This window comes from Lontra canadensis, unplaced genomic scaffold (assembly GCF_010015895.1).
Source record: "Lontra canadensis isolate GAN:19392208 unplaced genomic scaffold, GSC_riverotter_1.0 scaffold249, whole genome shotgun sequence".
NCBI lineage: Eukaryota > Metazoa > Chordata > Mammalia > Carnivora > Mustelidae > Lontra > Lontra canadensis.
In genome coordinates this window covers 148,428-163,741 of record NW_022631243.1, presented here as the reverse complement: position 1 = coordinate 163,741, position 15,314 = coordinate 148,428, and the positions used below count along the sequence as shown (strand labels likewise).

The window sequence follows — 15,314 nt, the reverse complement described above, 5'->3', positions numbered from 1 at the left end:
ATCTTAATAATTTTAAACCTTAACAGTCCAGGAGCTGGGGATGTCTTCCATTTTTTTTAGGACTGAATCTATACCATAATATTTTATAGCCTTTACTATACGGTTTTTCTTTGTTTCTTTTGTTAAATTCCTGTTTTGGAGGTTTTCTCTCTTATTTAATATGACCTTATAAATGGAATTTTTTAATCTCATTTTTAGGTTATTACTGGTGTATAGAAATACAACTAATTTTTGTATATTGATTTGCTAAAATACTAGGTTTAATAGTTTTGTGTGTGTATATTCCATAAGATTTTATATATCATCTGTGAATAGAATTTTACAGTAACTCTTCCAATAATAGTAGAATAATACTCAGTTATGCAGATATTCAGAACCTTGTGTACATGATCTTACCTGATACACATGTATGTATATTATTTACATAAATGATACCTGAAATGATACTTTTTTTTTTTTTTTAACTTTTAGATGACCGTGTGGGCAAATAAAATGACCAAAATTCAAACTCCTGAAAATACTCCTCGGTTATTTGATTTAGTAAAAGTAAAAGATGAGAAAATTCGCCAGGCTTTTTACTTTGCTTTACGGGATACCTTAGTTGCTGACAATTTAGACCAAGCCACAAGAGTAGCATATCAAAAAGATAGAAGATGGAGAGTGGTGACATTACAGGGGCAAATCATAGAACAGTCAGGTAATAAACATTTTTTTTTCCTGGCATTGAGTTTATTTAATCTTGTTGGGGGAGACAACTAAGTCTGACTTCTGTTCTATAGGTACAATGACTGGTGGTGGAAGCAAAGTAATGAAAGGAAGGATGGGTTCATCAGTTGTTGTTGAAATCTCGGAAGAAGAGGTCAGCATATATAAAATTATAGTCAAACCTTTATTTAAGCTTATTGATATGTAACATACATACTATAAAATTCAGCCTAAGCATACTCAAATTTTAAGTTAACAGATTGAATTTTGTATAAATGACATAAGCTTTGGGAATTTTTTAAAATATAAAACCCTCTAAAGCTCTAAAAATAAAACATGTTAATTAGAAAATATATGCTCCACATATGTATCTTTCTAGTATTACATTTGGATCATATGGATATTTCATAATTTAACCACTCATCATTTGACATTTAATGTTTTTCCACATATAATTATTGTTGCAGTGTGTAATTGTTTTTTCTATTTCAAAAAAATTTAAGTATAGCAAAGACTTCTGATGCATATTTTCAAATTTTATTTCAGAATATTTTAACATGACCAGAAGTATATGAGAATGTTAAAATGTCTAGAAAAAACTTCCGTGTTCCATCATCCCCTTGGAACACTATACTTTTTTATTCCTTAAAAACATATACTTCAATGTCCTGGATACTGAACTTTTTCCAAAAAGGTGTATCTTGGGGTTTTTGTGTGTTTTATTTGTTTGTTTTTCTCATATTTTGAAATAGTTGCTATGCTTCCACTTAAAAATTTTCATGGTGTAATAGGTAACTATACAGCACTTAAAATGTGATGCACAAATCAGTTCGACCATCTCCTAAGCTTTAGGATTGTGAATTGGAACTGGATTTTTGGTTTTATTCTAGTCTTTAAAATCACAAGTTTCAGTTTTCTTCATTCATTGGTTGATTTGGCTGCTAATCCGAAGTGACTCATGGAGTAAACTTATTTCTCTGGTATTCTTTGTAGGTAAATAGGATGGAATCCCAGTTGCAGAGAGATTCTCAAAAAGCAATGCAAATCCAGGAGCAAAAAGTGCAACTGGAAGAAGCAGTAGTTAAGTTAAGGCATAATGAGCAAGAAATGAGGAATACACTAGAAAAATTTACTGCAAGCATCCAGGTACTCTTTTGTCAATATTAGCTAAAACTCTTGGAATTCAGTAACATTTGGCAGAAGCATTTCGTTGTTTGCTTATAATTTTAGAATATAAGGGAGGAGAGTGGGTCTCTAGATGGAAATCCTGTGTCTTGATTTCATTTCCCTTAGTACTAATGGATAAATGCTCTGTTGCAGTTTTGCTCTAACCACAGCTATTCTTGGCTTTCATTTATACTTAATGGAGTCTTCCTTTAACATCTATGTGAGCCTTTATGTTCATTCTCTTTTCAAAGAAGAGTGCTTTTTAATTATGAAAAGCAGAGCATACCCACTATTGAAAAAAAAAAAAGTGGTTTGCAGAAAATACCCAGATTATCACCCTTAATTTTTATGTATATCCTTCAACTTTTTAATATAAATATTTAGTCTTTGTGTTTGTTTATGGTTGATATGGATATATGCATAGATTTTTAATGAGTCATACTAACTTTTCATAGTAAATTGTGGTTTTCTTTCCAAACCAGTGTAAATTTACTTTGTTTACAGCTGCATTTGAGCATTTCGTTTGTATCACAATTTGATAAATGCTTTTCCATGTCATGAATATTGCTGTGTTTCAAATACCCTTGTCAGGTGCACCTGGCTGGCTCAGTCTGTGGAGCCTGAGACTCTTGATCTCAGGGTTGTGAGTTCAAGCCCCAGGTTGGGTCTAACGATTACTTAAAATCTTCAAAATAAATAACCCTTTTTAGGTATATCTTTATACATTCATCCAACTATTAGGTTAGATTCCTAAAATTATTACCCACTATGGGTACAGTGTTTCAGGCATTATTGTATAATGTAAAATTGTTCTCAAAAAGATGGTTCTGATTCATTTAACTTTGAGTAACATACAGGTAATTGTTTTTCCAAGTCTGAACACTAGGTGTAGTTTTCAGTATATTTTAAGTTTGCTAATCTGCACCCAAAAAATGGCATTTTAACTCGTTTTTGATGAATTACAAATTTCCTGTGTTTGCCATTTTCATGTTTTATATTAATTGTTCATGTTTTCTGCCCTTTTACTGTTAGTATTTTCTTAAAGATTTTAAGTGTCTTTATTTCTTTTAAAGTATTTAAGGCAAATATTATTAGTTAAAATAGTGACATAATGTTAAAACATTTCTGTAGCGTTTATCAGAGCAAGAAGAATATTTGAATGTCCAAGTTAAGGAACTTGAAGCTAATGTACTTGCTACAGCCCCTGACAAAAAAAAGCAGAAATTACTAGAAGAAAATGTTAGTGTTTTCAAAACAGGTATGTTTAAAGATACATGCTTACTCATACGTGCTTTTTTTTTTTTTAAGATTGTTAAAAATAAGCTTTTAATGTTTGAAGTATTTAATGTAGCAGTTTATAGAATAAAAATAGCAGTCACATACTTCTGTGCAAGTCACGTCTCTGTTTCATGGTTTCTATTATTTTGTTCTTAAAAGGTTATAAACTAAGTACTATTAAGTAATTCATTTGATAAGAAAACTTAAGCACAGAATGGTTTATGGTTGGTTTTTGTTTTTTGGGGTTTTGTTTTTCTTTTAAGATTTTATTTATTTATTTGACAGAGAGAGTGAGCATGAGAAGAGGGAGGGTTCAGAGGGAGAAGCAGACTCCCTGCCAAGCAGGGAGCCTGATGTGGGACTCCATCCTGGGACTTCAGGATCATGACCTGAGCTGAAGGCAGTCACTTAACCAAGTGACGCACCTAGGCACCCCAGAATCGTTTATATAATTTGCCTAAGGTCATACAGCATGTGGTGATAGAGGAATTGAGGACCAAGGCAGTCTGATTCCAGAACCCATGCTCTTAATCTTATACTTAATATATTTGGCCCAGAGAGAGAAAGAGAGCGAGCGCAAGCCATGGGGAGGGAGAGAGAGGCAGGCTCTCCCTGCTGAGCAAAGAGCCCCATGTGGGATTCAAAGCCAGAACTGGGATTGTGACCTGAGCTGAAGGCAAACGCTTAACCCACTGAGACATCCAGGTGTCCCCAAAGCAGACTTTTAACTGCCTCTTTCCTATCATTCCCATTTCCAGGTTACCTCCCCTTTCTTGGTCTCTGTACCTTGGATCAAGATGCCCCTCTGTTTAGCACCTTTACATTTTCCTACTCCCTTCCTTGTTAATCTGAGTGCCTTTTCCTGCAAGCAGTTCTTCTAGATTTCTAAGGGAGTACAATGAGATGGCTTTCGGAGGCTTCTGTAGTCCTACTAAAGCCCCATGGCATTTTTTTTTTTTTTTTTTTTTTAAGATTGATTTATTTTAGAGATAGAGCAAGCTGGGGGTGGGAGGAGAGGGAGAGAGAATCTGTAAGCAAACTCTGCTCTGAGTTTGGAGCCAGAGCCCTAAGTGGAAACTAAGAGCTGGTCATTCACCCAGGTGCCCTGCCCCATGACATTCTTTAAGAGAGATAACATGCTTTTTTTTTTTTTTTTTTTAAAGATTTTATTTATTTCTTTGACAGAGATCACAAGTAGGCAGAGAGGCAGGCAGAGAGGGAGGAAGGAAGCAGGCAGGCTCCCTGCCAAGCAGAGAGCCTGATGTGGGGCTCGATCCCAGAACCCTGGAATCATGACCTGAGCCGAAGGCAGAGGCTTTAATCCACTGAGCCACCCAGACACCCCTTTTTCTTGGTTTTATATGGTTTCTAAAAGCAGCTTCAGGAGGTGCCTAGGTGGCTCAGTGGTTAAGCCTCTGCTTTCAGCTCAGGTGATGATCTCTGGGTCCTGGGATCGAACCCCACATCGGGCTCTCTGCTCAGCGGGGAGCCTGTTTCCCTTCCTCTCTCTCTGCCTGCTCATGATCTCTGTCTGTCAAGTAAACAAATAAAATCTTTAAAAATAAATAAATAAAAGCAGCTTCAGGATAGCCTCCAGTCCTCTCCTCCAATTGGATTGTCTCCCCTAAAGGCCTCACACAGAAATTCTAGTTGATTCCAGAGCTAAAGGAATCTCTCCTTCCTTTATTTATAGTCTTTAATGATCTTTAACAGTTACCCTTTAAAATAGTAGTTATTTTATAGATTTAGGAAACAGTATCATTTAAACAAAAGCATGCAGGAAATAAGTGGTACACACATGAAGAAAAACAGTCTTTGAAAACTTAGAAAACATGGTTTGTTTTGTTTTTTTCTAGAACTTTTTCTTCTTGTGTACATGTAAGTGTACCATCAATATCATAAATCAAGAAAGGAAATTCATGGGCTTATAGCCAGAATTGTCTTTGAAATTGAAATTTACTGATTATGTACTTGAGCAGCCCTGCTTCCCTTTCCATGTTTGCTTCAATCAAACATAGATGTGCATCTTATTATGTGAGGAAGGCATGATGGGTTATGATGACAGACCCCTTCCTGACTTAAAATATTTTAGCTAGAGTCTTTAGCACACACTGTAAGCCTTTTGTCACATCCTCAAGAAAGACCCCTGTTATGGTTCCGTTCATGAGCCCAGGAGGACAAATAGTGATTATCCAAAGGCTCCAAATTAGGACAGTTTTCTTGCAAAAGAAAAAGAGGTAAAAATATGTTAAGTAGACGTGTCCACTATGCACACTGAATATTTAGCAGTTACCCATATTAACTTTTTTATTTTTGTGATCCTGCATTTTTGTGTGAATTTTTTATTTTTTTGATCCTGCATTTTTGTGTGAATTTTTAATATTAAGATACTCAGCATCTGGTACTGGCCATGGCCAGGTTTGTTTTAGGTGCTGGTGATTGAGCATTGAATAAAATGAAGCCCCTCTATTTAAGAACCTCACACATCAGAGAGGAAGCTAAACATACTACATTTTATATTGGGTGGTGCTAAGTGATAATAAAACGGGTTAACAGGGCAGGGGATGAGAATCAGACACAGTGGCTAGATGGACCTCTATTAGAGATACTTGAGCAGAGACCAAACAGAAGTAGGAGTGCTAACCATGTGATACTTGGAAAAAGCATTCCAAGATCATAGAGGAGTAAGTACAAAGGCCCTGAGGCAAGAGTATGGGGAGTCTCTTGGAACACAATGAAGCCAGAATGACTAAAGTAAAGGAAGAATCCAGATAATATAGGGCAGTATAGGCCAGGTCTCCAAGAAAAATAGCCACTGGAGAGTGATGTACAGGGAAGTGGCATTATGTGACCAGGGTTTTTTTTTCCCTTGCATTTCTTTTGGATCTATATTTTCTTATTGTGGACACATTAACTTAACCCACGCTCCTCTTTCCCCACAAATAGCACAGTATTTTTTGATTGCTTTCTTGGTACGCAATTGTCAATTGAGAGACGAAAAATGTATATGTGTCATTTATAACAACACTTTCACAAAGAATCTGTATTTCATTCTTGTTTGAAAAGGAAGCCTTGACTTTAATAAGGGCCGTATATACATATATAGCTCTTCTCATGGAAATACTGGATATTATCAATAGATTATGTTAATGTTTATTCTAAAGGACCCATTTCTGTAAGCATATCTTTAAAATTAAATATTTCATTTTATATTAATTTAAAATTTTAAAAGTAATGTCTAGAGAATAAAGGGAGCAAGGTGGTTATAGAATAATGACTTCAAAATTATGGATTATATATGCCAGTTTTTTTCCTCCTACTTCTAATAGACATGCTACTATAGATTTTTTTTTTTTAAGATTTTATTTATTTATTTGACAGATCCCAAGTAGGCAGAGAGGTAAGCAGAGAGAGGGGGAAGCATGCTCCCTGCTGAGCAGAGATCCCAATGCGGGGCTTGATCCCAGGACCCTGAGATCACCCTGAGCCGAAGGCAGAGGCTTTAACCCACTGAGCCACCCAGGTGCCCTACTACTATAGATATTTTTTAAACAAGAAGAAGAAATGCATAGTAGATAACTTGAAAACTAGGAAGAAAATGTTCTAAAAGTTGGAACCTTTCCAGGGACATTCTGACCCATCCCCCAAGTATAAATTATGTTGCCAGCCCCCCTAGTAGCTGGTGAGCAGAGCATGCAGGCAGCCTAATGGAATTTTGACTTAAGAGAATGTTGACACTGTAAGCAAAATCATTCATTCAATAGAGTACTAGGGGGATTACTAGTGTTGGCAATATAGAACTTTTAAATGTGTGTATATTTTCAATGTGTATATCCTTAGGATAAAAGGGGGATACAGAAAACCAAAAAAAGGCAGAAGTTACTGTTTTAGGAGCCAACTGGTGATTTCAGAAATGTAAAAAAATGAGTGTTAGAATTAAATTCAATAGATGGGCTGAGGGGTACCTGGATGGCTCAGTTAAGCTTCCAACTCTTGATTTTGGCTCAGGTCATGATATCTGGGTCATGAGATCAAGCTCCCTGCTGGACATGGAGTCTGCTCAAGATTCTCTACCTGTCCCTTTGCCTCTCCCCCGCTTGCTTGCTTTCAAGCTTAAAAAAAAAATAGATGGGCTGAAAGAATTCTCTGGCAATGTAGAACAAAAACATAGGAGAAATGGTAAAATTGTAAGATTCGGAGATTTGTTGGAATTCCAATGTATCGAACAGAGAAGAGACAGTGGAGGAGAAGCAGTCATTAAATCCTCATCCAATCTTGTTCTCATATGGGCATCTGCCAGATGCCCATATATACCTCCTATAGGAGCTTTATGGGACTCTCTATAAGTTAGCTCACTGTTTGATGCAAGTTTTGGTTTTTGGTTTTTGGGTTTTTTTTTTTCTTTTAAGATTTTATTTGCGAGAGAGCAAGCACAAGTCGGGGGGTGGTGGGCAAAGGGAGTGGGAGAAGGGGAGCCCAACATGGGGCTAGATCCCCACACCCTGGGATCATGACCTGAGCCGAAGGTAGAAGCTCAACCAACTGAGCCACCCAGGCGCCCCTGTAAGTATTCTTAGTAGCTTGAACTCTTCACCTTTTTGTCACCTTTCATTCTTCTTCTATTGTATAGTGATTAGAATTCATGCATCATGGGCGCTGGGGTGGCTCAGTTAGTTAAACATCCACCTCTTGATTTTGGCTCAGGTCATGATGTCAGGGTAGTACAATTGAGCCCTGTGTCAGGCTCTGTGCTGGGCGTGGAACCTGCTTGAGATTCTGTCCCTCTGCCACTGCTCTACTGCTGCCCTGTGGCCTTCCTCCAACCCCTACCATGTATATGAGCATGCTCTCTTAGAGAAAAAAAAATGGAGAATAGAATCAACTTTGGCTAGTGTAATTGGAATTTATATAGTGCATGCGTTTGTTTGAGAGCACTGGATTGTTTACAGAATCCTAGGGATGACTAAAGGAAATTTTAGGTTGAACAATGAAGAATCATTTCTAGAGCTATTCTAAAGAACCATCAAATGATCTATACTGCCTCTTACACAGTTGGAACATCTGCTCTCAAACTGGTATAGTGATCCTGCAACTACCAACAACAGAAGCCCGTTGCACTTACTGTAATTTCCACTGTCCACGTTAGTGCTACTGCCTGACAGTACTCACAGAGCTTTTGACTGCATACCAGAACTTCTAATGCCACTGAGAAAATGCAAATTTCTCTATGCCTGCTTGCCAGTAGAAACATGTCATCATGTATGCCTTCCAAATTATGTCTGAACCCTAGGTAGGAGGGAATCTGGGAAATGTAACTTTTAGTTTTCTGTGCCACAGAGAAAAGTGCCAGTTACTCTCTCTCCCCTACTTTGTTGTAACATGTGAAGGAGAACTTTAAGTTAGGTTAACAAAATAGAATAACCACAGTTTGTGTGTGTGTGTGGTGGTGGTGGTGGTGGTGGTGGTGGTGGTGGTGGTGGTGGTGGTGGTTTTACCACAGGCAAGTTAATAGGCACATAGTCTGAGGGTAAAAATCATTGAGAACAATAATCAAGGAAGTACCTAAGAAAAAGTTGCAAAGATTTTTGAAAAGAGCCTGAGCGCATGAAGCCATTAAGAAATGAGTGGCTTGGGGTGCCTGGGTGGCTGAGTGGGTTAAAGCCTCTGCCTTTGGCTCAGGTCGTGATCCCGGGGTCCTGGGATCAAGCCCCGCGTCGGGCTCTCTGCTCAGCGGGAGGCCTGCTTCCCCCTCTCTCTCTCTCTGCCTACCTGTGATCTCTGTCTCTCAAATTAAATAAATAATTAATTAATTAATTTTTTAAAAAGAAGAAGAAATGAGTGGCTTATGCTATGGCTAAGCCAGAGAATTTAACCATGTGCGGTTATAATACCATTTGTTTTGACATAGTGTGTTCTGGGTTTTTTGAGATACACTTTTCCCCAAATGTCTAAAATTTTGCGTGCATCAGGTTAAGTCATATGACTGACAAAATTTACATCTAGTAAGTGATAGTGTGTGAACCTAGAAACGTGAATTGAGCTCTTCTTTTTATTTCAGAATATGACAACGTGGCTGAGAGAGCTGGAAAAGTAGAAGCTGAGGTTAAAAGATTACACAATATTATCGTAGAAATCAATAACCATAAACTCAAGGCCCAACAAGACAAACTTGATAAAATAAATAAGCAATTAGATGAATGTGCTTCTGCTATTACTAAAGCCCAAGTAGCAATCAAGACTGCTGACAGGTAGAGTATGTATGCTAACCCTAACCAGTTTTCTTCCTGCTTCCATGTTGGAAAAGCATGGAAAGCATGCTATTACTTATTAACCCTATCTAACATGTTTTTATCTAATAGGACTTTAGTAAAGGGAAACCTATAAACATTTATGATGACCATTGTGAGGAGGATGTGTGTTTTAAGTGGTGAACAGATATATGCCTTGGCAAAGTATAGTTCTGTAATTCTCCACTTGTGTGCACCTAAAAATCTGTTTTATTTCTCTGGCATAGAGTAGTTCGATGGTTATTAAATAGATCTTGATCTAGGAGAATTAGCAAAATTGTCTTGATAACTTAGTTTATGATTAATTAGATTACTCCATTGTCTTAACCATTCATAGGTCTTGTTTTTAAATCAATTTTCAGAGTATTGGTGTTTCTAGATAAAGCTTAAATATGTTTATAAAATGTTAAAATGTAAATAACTTTTTTATCTTAATAATTTGTTACAATTTTGTCTAGTTAAATTACTCCAGTGTCTTTGGCTCAAAGGTAGATAAAGCACTAATAAGCCATTTGTTTCTTAGGAGCAAAAGTTTGTCTAAACACATTGGTCAAAGTAGAAGTAACTTTTATTAAGGGAGAAAAAAGTCCTTGTTCCCCTTCTCGGGAAACACGCGTTGCCCTAACTAGAAGGTATTATCTATTGGAAGGTATAACTTCATGAGTGTAGGGATTTAAGGATCTCCAATCAGATAAGAAAATGACAATAATATAATAATACAACAGACATTTAGGTTTAGGTTTCATTAATTTATATTCAGAGTTTAATAAAATATACAACATCCCAGAAGTGTATGTATAACAAACCATATCAAGGGTGGTTCAAAAATCATAAATTTTAAAATCTGTGATAGTAAAATCTCTCAATGTCATGAAGTTTTCTGGTAAACTCTCATAAGCAGGATAATATATCCCATGTTAGCACATTTTTAATGTATCATTTTGCTTGTTTAGAAATCTTAAAAAAGCACAAGACTCCGTCTTTCGCACAGAGAGAGAAATAAAAGACACTGAGAAAGAAGTAGATGATTTAACAGCAGAACTAAAAAGTCTTGAGGACAAAGCGGCAGAGGTCGTAAAGAACACAAATGCTGCAGAGGTAAGACTTGGAGATGGGAGTGCATCGTATTGGAAGCAATTTAAAGATTTGGATATATGACATCAGTACCTTGACATAGTAGACTCAATAGCTTAAAACTTTTGTAGCTATAACTAACATTTATTTGTACAATAAAAAATAGAGTATTGTAACTTTTCCATAAATAAACTTTTAAAATGGAAGTGGCATAGGGAGAGATTGCTAATTTCTTCATCTCTGTAATGTAAAAATACCTGTTCTTTCTTTCCATTTGGGAAGGTCATTATCCATAGTAGCTGTTCTTGTTTTTTAGGGGTCCTTACCGGAGATCCAAAGAGAACATCGTAATCTACTTCAAGAACTAAAAATAATTCAAGAAAATGAACATGCTCTTCAAAAAGATGCACTTAGTATTAAGTTGAAACTTGAACAAATAGATGGTCACATTGCTGAACATAATTCGAAAATAAAATATTGGCAAAAAGAGGTAAGATGGTTACCATTTAGTTAAATGTCACTTTTAAAGATCCTTTATGGAAGAGTTGTGTTTCTTGTTTCTATTTTGTATTTTTGAGATGTTGTGATTCTTAATCCCCAGAGATAATCATTTCTTAGGTTTATAGGGGATGTAATGAACAATATATAGTAATTTCTATATATAGAAAAATCTGTGTAATGGTTCCACTAGTCAGTATTTTCACCCTAGGGCTGATTCAGAGATTTAACAAAAGGCTGCGTGAATATTTTGGAACACTGTAATATTTTTCTTCTTGTCCTTGGAAAAATAATTGCCATAAATCCTTAGTATATATTTAATAGAGAAGTAATTTGTCATATAGTGATTTGATTTTTTTTTTAAACAGTTACAGTTCTGTGCCTTCCCTAACGCTCATCTAAATTGAAATTTTAGATTTCAAAAATATCATTGCATCCCATAGAAGACAGTCCTCTTGAAGAGATTGCAGTTTTAACCCCAGAGGATCTTGAAGCAATCAAGAACCCAGATTCTATAACAAATCAAATTGCACTTTTAGAAGCCCAGTGTCATGAAATGAAACCAAACCTTGGTGCCATTGCAGAGTATAAAAAGAAGGTATGAATAAACTGTTAATGACTTAGTCAGAAATTCTTTAATCCTTAACCTAAATTGTTAATTTTAATTTGTATAATTAGCAGTTTTAACTCTCATTTCAGAAGAGTAACTGAATAGATGTTTTTGATTTTTTTTCATAGGAAGAATTATATTTACAGCGGGTAGCAGAATTGGACAAAATTACTTGCGAAAGAGATAAGTTTAGACAGGCATATGAAGATCTACGGAAACAAAGGCTTAATGAATTCATGGCAGGTTTTTATATAATAACAAATAAATTAAAGGAAAATTACCAAATGCTAACTTTGGGAGGTGATGCTGAACTGGAGCTTGTAGACAGCTTGGATCCTTTCTCTGAAGGAATCATGTTCAGGTTTGTAATTATACTGAGTTTTGGATCCTCTTGTTACATATCTCTATGTATTCTCCAAACTGTCAGTATTTTTTTTTTTTTTTTTTTTTTTTTTTTATTTATTTATTTATTTGACACTGACAGGGATCACAACTGGGCAGAGAGGCAGGCAGAGAGAGGGAAGCAGGCTCCCCGCTGAGCAGAGAGCCCGATGCGGGGCTCGATCCCAGGACTCTGGGATCATGACCTGAGCCGAAGGCAGAGGCTTAACCCACTGAGCCACCCAGGCGCCCCTGTCAGTATTTTTTTAAGGGTGGGATGTGTAGTTTAGATCTCCAGCTTGTTTTGTTTGATGGTGAGTACTAATTTGTTTACATGTTGGCAATTTACAACATAAATTCCGGGCAAGCAGCAAACAAATACTTAATTTTACACTATATTTGTCTAGTTCATCTTTTTAAATTTTTGAGCCATTTCAGTTTAACATTAGGATTTAAAGTTGCAAAGCAAAAAAAAAATGCACTGGAAACAGAAGAATAGCAAGAAGTGTTTACTGTCTTGCTGTTTAAATCTTAAAATTTTGGTAGGTGTTCTTATGTGTTCGTTCTCCAATAACATTTTTACAAAATAACTTCAAAAAAGTTTAAATCTGTGAAAATCAAATTAGAGATCCCCAGAAAGATAGTAGAAGCCAGTTTTAAAGCAAACAAATCATGAAATCTTCAGCTTTTGCAAGTTATCTAATAAGAGATTTTCTTAATACAGTGTTCGACCACCTAAGAAAAGTTGGAAGAAGATCTTCAATCTTTCAGGAGGAGAGAAAACACTTAGTTCATTGGCTTTAGTATTTGCTCTTCACCACTACAAACCTACTCCTCTGTACTTCATGGATGAGATTGATGCGGCCCTTGATTTTAAAAATGTGTCCATTGTCGCATTTTATATATATGTAAGTAATCATTTAGAGGTTTTCATTCTGAGAATTTTATAGGAATTTATTTACATGGAATTTACGGACTTACTTCTTTTGAGCTTTTCCCCTATACTCTTAACACTGTGTCCTGTAGTATCTGAGAGACCAAGTCCTTTATTTGAACTAAATATTTCTAATTTGGACAAGTAATGTAAATTAGTAGCAGAAACCCAACTAGAATCCCTGGTCTCCTTAGATTTTTTTTTCCCCCCCCACTAGAAGCTTCTAGGCAACCATGCAGCCCAAAATACCCAAATTCCTCTCAAATGCTGTGTCATAAATTACACATGCTATCATTCCTCTTCATCTTAATTATCAAACTAATGTTGAATTTATTGCCCAGCAAAAACATTTCAAGTAAGTTAGATGTTTGTTAGGATTTACTTGTTACTAATACTTCCATTTTTTTCTCTCTTTAGGAACAAACAAAAAATGCCCAGTTCATAATAATTTCTCTTCGAAATAACATGTTTGAGATTTCAGACAGACTTATTGGAATTTACAAGACATACAATATAACAAAAAGTGTTGCAGTAAACCCAAAACAAATCGCATCTAAAGGACTTTGTTGAATTTATTTATAGCCAGGATTCCTTAAATTGAATCAGCGTAGATTGAGCATATTGTATTATTGATTTTCTATTTGTAAAGGACTATAAATTATGTAAAATATATATTCCTAAACTGGATCATATAACTAACTGGTTTCTAGTTTATGCTATTAGGAGATAGGTTAAATAGTCTAATAAAATATTCTAGGGACACCTGAGTGGCTCAGTTGGTTAAGCATCTGCCTTTGGCTTGGGTCATTATCCCAGGACCCTAGGATTGAGCCCTGTATCAGGTTCTGCTCACTCAGCAAGGAATCTGCTTCTCCCTCTGACTCTCCCCAGCTTGTGTCCTCTGTCTCTCAAATAAAATATTTTTAAAAATATTCTATATACGTGCTTCTAGGTTACTAAGAATCTGACAGTTTTGTAAGCAGCAGACTTTGGAGAAAATAAGATGCTTGGGAGTGCTAGATGATTTGCCCTTACTCCAAAGTTACTACCAACAGAGTTAAATGTTCGTTCATGAACAGTAAGTTCTAAACTACATCATGTTACTCAAGATGCAGTATACCATCATGGATCCCTAATCTACAGTGGAAAAGCCTACCAACTACTAATGAATAAATTCTTAAGGTATTCTATTTAATTTACTATAACAGTTTGGACAGTCACTGTATTTATTACCCAAACAATGGGAACATTTTTTAAACAGTTCTGAATTCTGCAAGATGAAAATTTAAAAATTTTATATGCTTTTCTAACTCAGTGTGTTTAAAACTTGCAAGAGGGCCAGCCAGCAAACAAACAGGCAGTATCTGAACATGAATAAGATACTCATCAGTGAAAAAGGAATAAATACCCATTATTATTGCTTTATTAAAAAAAAAAAAGTATGTAGGGGTTAACTTTCTTAGTATAAATGGGAATTGTTTGCCTATCCATCTGCCAGGGCTTTTTCTTTTCTGCATTAGCTTGGTGTTACACTGTAACTGAAGTTGGCAACCACTTGGTTTTCAAGAGGAATTCTGGTATTGAATCAAGTCTTTGCCCTAGCTATTTGATTTTGGGATACTGATCCTAAGGAATTAGAACTAAAAGTTATTAGCTCAATAATCAGCCATTGTTTAGGTATTAAAAGATCCAACAAAGATGGTTTGTATTATAACACAGTCATTAAATATGTAAATACATGAGCATGGACTTAAATAAAGCAAGATGTGAAACTCTAGTATGGTCATTTGTTTTAAATCAAGATATAAGGGAAAAGTAAAAAGAATATAATCAAGTGCTTTTTCATTGGTGAAAGTAGTGATTAATTTCCAGAATTTAATACTCTAGTACTAAGCTCTACAACATTTTAAGTCTTAAAAAAACGTTTAGATAATTCCCGTTACCCATATGAAAATTCCAGAGCTACTACCCCTGAGTTTGAGCACCTTATTAAGCCACTCAATGCACATAAAATAGCAAAATAAGTTTATTAAAATATATTTTGATACATAAAACTTAGAAATATTTCAAGAATTATATACTTTTACAGTTTCACCCTCCTGATAAGAATTCTAAAACAACAGCATGTATTAAGAATCAGTTATTTGTATTCTTGACTATATTCATACACACTACATAAAATTCATAGTTTTGTCTAAGAACTGGCAGCTTACAAAACAGTGTCAAACCTAAAATGTGTTAATAAGTATATGGTTCCAATCTTTAGCTATTATAAATAGATTCTTAGACATAAATTAGTCCTAAATGAATAAAAATCTTGGCTTAAGGTTTTGGTAGCATAACAGGAGAAACTCTAAAATTATACTGTCCCTTATGCAGG

General features: G+C 35.5%; 1 protein-coding gene across 1 annotated transcript in view; it reads left to right on the top strand.

Moving 5' to 3' along the window:
- LOC116862498 (structural maintenance of chromosomes protein 4-like) overlaps positions 1 to 13,701 on the top strand; it is a 39,935-nt gene extending 26,234 nt beyond the window's left edge. The window contains exons 14-24 of the mRNA XM_032849815.1: positions 472 to 697; positions 780 to 859; positions 1,699 to 1,851; positions 3,004 to 3,130; positions 9,209 to 9,398; positions 10,391 to 10,535; positions 10,828 to 11,001; positions 11,425 to 11,607; positions 11,748 to 11,980; positions 12,725 to 12,908; positions 13,352 to 13,701. Coding sequence (XP_032705706.1) covers positions 472 to 697; positions 780 to 859; positions 1,699 to 1,851; positions 3,004 to 3,130; positions 9,209 to 9,398; positions 10,391 to 10,535; positions 10,828 to 11,001; positions 11,425 to 11,607; positions 11,748 to 11,980; positions 12,725 to 12,908; positions 13,352 to 13,504 — 1,848 coding nt within the window. The 3' untranslated portion in view covers positions 13,505 to 13,701. The remainder of the gene's footprint in view (positions 1 to 471; positions 698 to 779; positions 860 to 1,698; positions 1,852 to 3,003; positions 3,131 to 9,208; positions 9,399 to 10,390; positions 10,536 to 10,827; positions 11,002 to 11,424; positions 11,608 to 11,747; positions 11,981 to 12,724; positions 12,909 to 13,351) is intronic.
- Positions 13,702 to 15,314: the final 1,613 nt, after the last annotated feature.